This window comes from Fonticula alba, assembly GCF_000388065.1.
Source record: "Fonticula alba strain ATCC 38817 unplaced genomic scaffold supercont2.6, whole genome shotgun sequence".
NCBI classification, from domain to species: Eukaryota; order Rotosphaerida; family Fonticulaceae; genus Fonticula; species Fonticula alba.
This window is the reverse complement of record NW_009242976.1, coordinates 1,972,544-1,977,243: the sequence shown is the minus strand read 5'-3', so window position 1 is coordinate 1,977,243 and position 4,700 is coordinate 1,972,544. Positions and strand designations below refer to the sequence as shown.

The window sequence follows — 4,700 nt, the reverse complement described above, 5'->3', positions numbered from 1 at the left end:
CCCCCCCCCGCGTCCGGCCCCTCGGTGTGAGCAGCGCCCCACATCACATCCACCGACCTCCGCAACCGCTACACCTCGCCCAACTACTATACCCTGGTCAAGATGGCCACCGAGGCCGAGCGCAAGGCCAATGCCGCGCCCGAGCACGGTGCCCTGGACAGCGACGACGACATGATCATGCTCGGCTTCAATGAGTATGTCCCCTTCAACTACAAGGTCCATGCCGGCATGGACGGCCTTGTCACCTATTCCGAGGAGGAGTACTACAATGTCCATGCTCTCCCGGAGGAGGCCCTGCGGGTGGGGGATGCCGCCAGTGCCGCGGGGTCCAGCCCCGGGGCCCCGGCCACCGCCGCCCCCAAGGACCCGGCCGGACGCCAGCCCGACAGCAGCAGCAACAGCAACAGCGGCCCCGATGCCAGCAAGAAGACCCCCGCGGCTGGAGTGGTCCCGGTGGCCGGGAAGCCCCCCGCGGCCCCGGTCACCCAGGGCCCAGGCGCCGGCGGAGCCGCGGCCGCCTCCCCGGCAGCCACCCTGTCGGTCGTGCCGTCGGTCAATGTCAGCCCCGTCGGGGGGACCAACCTCCTGGAGCTCTTCCCCCGGATTGCCACCATGTCGACACAGCACTTCAAGCCGCCGGCGCACATCACCGACCGGTACCACTCGAACTTGGTGCAGGCCGTGGCGCGCGTGCTGCCCGAGTGGGGGCCGCCCGTGACCAAGCTCAAAAGTACGCCACCCGGCCCAGGACCATGCACCAGTGCCGATGCCCCAGGCAGGGCGGCCGGCCCGAAGCGCCGAAGCGGGGGCGGGGGGGCGGGGCCGGCGCAAGAGGCCGGCAGAACGGCCCTCCTCCCGCAGGCCCTCAGACCCGGGAGGGGTGGAGGGGGGGGGGGGGGGTTATCGGAGAGGTGAGCCCCCCTAACACATGGCCATGCACGCGTCGGGCACCGTGCTGCGAATGGTCGAGCAGCTGCGCAGAAGCTCCACGAGGAGCTGCACGCGGACTTCATGAGCAAGCCCAGCATCCTGCGGTCGACCATGGCCGAGAAGTGGCCTCGCGAGCTGCACGACCAGCATACGGAGAAGTACTGTGGCGCCGGGGTGCCCGGCGAGACCAACCAGTGCCGGCAGTATCTGGCCGTGTGGCCGAACCGCGGGGCGCACGTCGGCCATTTTGTGACGAATTGGTACGCAAGCCTCGGAAAGCCCGGAGGAGCGGAGGGCGGGAACGGGACTGCCCCGCGCGCGCTGGGGGGGAGGGACAGCGCACGCGCGCCCCCCCCCCCTGGTGGCGCCTTTGCGCGAATCAGGCAAAGACGCGCAGGAGGACGGAAGGGGCGGCGGGGCGCGCGAAAGGAGGGAGTCCGTGCCATCGACCGCTGACAGAGCCCCATCCCTGGCGCATGGGCCTTTTCTTCCCCCGGTCCTCGCTTGGCGCTGGCAACAGGAAACACGGCTACGCGATGGCCGTCATGTACAACTTGACCTTCCTGCACTCGCTCATCATGCCCAACCAAAAGGAGCGCACGGTGCTTGACCAGTTCCTCGGGCTCGGGCTCGGTGAGCAGTATCGCTATCGGTGCGCCCGAGAGAGAGAGAGAGAGAGAGAGAGAGAGAGAGAGAGAGAGAGGGAGAGGGAGAGACGGCCCGGTGCCCGCGGCCGCCGACAGAGACACACGCGCACACATGACCAGGGGGGGCTCCTCTGGCGCAGCACACAGACAAGCACGCCGGGTGCCTCGGCGCAGGTCAAATACTGACGCACACGCCGAACACCGGACACCGGACATAGGGAGATCTGCACCGCCGGCAAGAATGGCCAGCCCTGTTCGCAATTCCTCCCCTGCTTGAAGGTGGTCCCCCTCAAGTGCCCGGAGGTTGAGCCCGGGGTGGGAGTCAATGAGGAGTGTGATATTGCCTCGCAGATTGCCCAGTACGCCGGGCAGTGCAATGTCGTCTTCCACCAGCCCCCCCAGCCGGTGACCATGGACCTGTCCGGCCTGCGGCCGGTTCTTCGTGAGAAGTGGCGCATCGCACGCCAACGGTACGGCTGCACCTCCTCCCCGGGCAGGCCCTGCTGTGACGAGGGGGGCCTGCGCTGCCGCGCGTTGCATCTCCTCCCTGTGCTCAATGGCCAATCCGAGCGGAGGCCATGCCAGGGCAGGAGCGGGACGGCCAGGCAGCCGGACGGCCGATAGCAAGCGGGGAAGCGACTGGGGGTGAGAAGGGGCGGCAGGTGTGCGCACGGAAGCTCCGCCATGGGGCATACGAGGAGAGAGAAAGGGAGAGAGAGAGAGAGAGAGAGAGAGAAGCCCTGTGAAGCTGCGATACCAGGGCCACGAAAGGAAACTCACCCCCCCCACCTCCAGCCACCCGATCCAGTACGAGTTCGACAACTCCGCCATCAATGTGGCCCTGCATGTGCGGCGCGGGGACATCGTCGGCAGCGCCAAGGGCGCCGTCGCCGCCAAGGAAGAGCACCAGAGCCGGTGGACCAACACATCGGCCCACCGGAAGCTCATCGACAAGCTGCTCGCCGAGCTGGGGGCCATCCTCCAGAGGATCCAGGCCCAGGAGGCCACATCGCCGGCTCCGCGCCTGGAAGACCTCCTCCACCAGGCCCTGGCTCGGGAGGGCCGCAGCACGGCCACCCTGCCCGGCATCAGCACCGCCCCGGTCAGTGAAGACGCCCGGCGGGACTGGGCCCTGTCCGGGGCCCGGCCGGCCCACAAGTGGGGCACCATGCCGGAGGTGCACGTTCACCTCTTCTCCCAGGGGGCCCCGGCGGACTTTGCCGTGCTGCAGTCGGTCCCACACCTGAAGCTCCACCTGAATGCCGACCTGCTGTTTACCATTTCCCACATGGCGGCCACCGATGTGCTGGTGATGGCGCGCTCCGGGCTCAGCGACCTGGCGGCCAAGTTCCGCTCCGACGACCAGATCACCATCGTCCCGACCGGCTTCTGGGACTATGCCGAGCGCGATTGGTTCCTCTTCGACAATGACACCGGCGATGTGGACTTCACCCACCTGGAGGAGCGCCTGCGCATCCTGATCGAGGCCAAGCGGGCCGGGGCCATTCCCAGTGGCGTGTATGCCGCCGAGCCGACCTTCCGGGCTGGTGCTCGGATGGTCGTCACCACCGACGGCCCGCCCGCGGGGGGCGGCGGGCGGAAGCCTGCCAGCGGTGCCGCCCCCGGCGCCGCCGTCGCCGCTGCCACCGCCACCACCGCCACCACCACCACCACTACCTCATTCTCCTCCTCAGCTGGCGGTGATGCGACCACCCCGGGCAGCCAGGCGGTGCGTGCACGCCGGTCACCCAAGTCCCAGCAGGGGGGGGAGGGCCATTGCAATCGGGCAGGGGGGGAGCATGACCAGCCACCTCCGACCGGTGGCGACGGCGGCAGCGGCGACGGCGGCAGCGGCGACGGCGGCAGCGGCGACAGCTATGTGCCCGAGCGGATGCGCGGCCGCCGCCGCCGCCACTGCCGGCGCCTGCTCCGGCGCTTCGGTCGTGGCCACGGTGGCGACCGGCAGCAGCAGCCGGGGGAGGAGGGCAGCCCCAGGCCCGAGGGGGAGGAGGAGGAGGAGGAGGGCCCGCACCGGCCGCGGCACGGCCGGCAGCCGGGCCTTTTTGCCATCGCCCCTCGGCGGCAAGCCGTCGCTCCATCTGACCCCTGGCTGATGAAATACCCTGCCGACGCCGTGGCACCCGGTGCCGGCTCAATCACCAACACCGCAGCCATGAGCACCGGGGAGGCGGGCTGGCCGCGGTCGCGGCGCCGGTCGGCCGCCGGGTCCACCCTCGAGGCCTCGGCGAGCGATGACAGCGGCGGGTCCCGCGATGATCGGTCGCCTCCGCCAACCGGTGGCGGCCAGGGAAATGCCACCGGCCCCGGCGGTGCGAACGGCGACCCGGGATCGTCGTCCCTGCCAACCTTTGACCAGTGCTTCGACTCCTTCCGGGCATACAAGCCGCGCAAGCTCAAGCGGCTCCTTTGCCGCGGCCACGAGGATGCGGACCTCTCCCATTCCGACGATGGCATGGACGACAGCCACGGCAGCAGCGACGACGACGACGACGACGACGACGACGACGACGGCTACGGCGGCAGGCCGGAAGCAGGCAGCCTGTGGGCCGGCGGCCTGGGTGCCGGCCTTGTTGCGGAAGATGCCGACCGCCGGCGCCCAATCAGCCTCAGCGACGGGTCGTTCACCACGGTCCGCGACTACTGCCTGGGCAGGCCGCCCACGGGGGGCCCACTTATCCCGGAAGAGCCATCGGAGGTGCCGCTCCCGCCGGGCTTCAAGTGGCCGCAGCCGCCGCCAGGGGAAACCCCGGGCGAGGAGCAGGGGCCACAGGTGCTCCCGTAGAGCGTGCGCGCGCGCGCGCGCACCCCGGCTGCTTCAAGGTAACGCGCCTTGTCTTTGGAGGACCGCCGCTTCGGCCCCGTGGCGGCGCTGGCCGTCACCGCGCGCGCGTCGAGAGAGGGGGTAGCGCGCGGGGGCGACATCCAGCGACACAAAGAAGGCCGCAGAGAGAGAGAGACATCTATACATTCAGAAAGGGCATACATGTGCACACGCATCACTCGGGCAATGGTTTCGAGGGGGGGGGGGATGGCTCTATTGCACGGAGCGGGGCTGAAAGGGGAGAGAGGGGGGGGGAGAGAGCACGGGGGGGAGGGAGGGGC

The 4,700-nt window shown here is 69.8% G+C and overlaps 1 protein-coding gene across 1 annotated transcript; it reads left to right on the top strand.

Annotated features, from left to right (window-relative positions):
• Positions 1-895: 895 nt before the first annotated feature.
• H696_04083 (hypothetical protein) lies at positions 896-4,380 on the top strand (the record flags this gene model as incomplete). The annotated part of the gene is made up of 4 exons (XM_009497964.1): positions 896-1,190; positions 1,451-1,582; positions 1,796-2,047; positions 2,373-4,380. Exons 1-4 carry the CDS (start codon positions 1,012-1,014, stop codon positions 4,378-4,380), a joined length of 2,571 nt encoding a protein of 856 aa, XP_009496239.1. The 5' UTR covers positions 896-1,011.
• Positions 4,381-4,700: the final 320 nt, after the last annotated feature.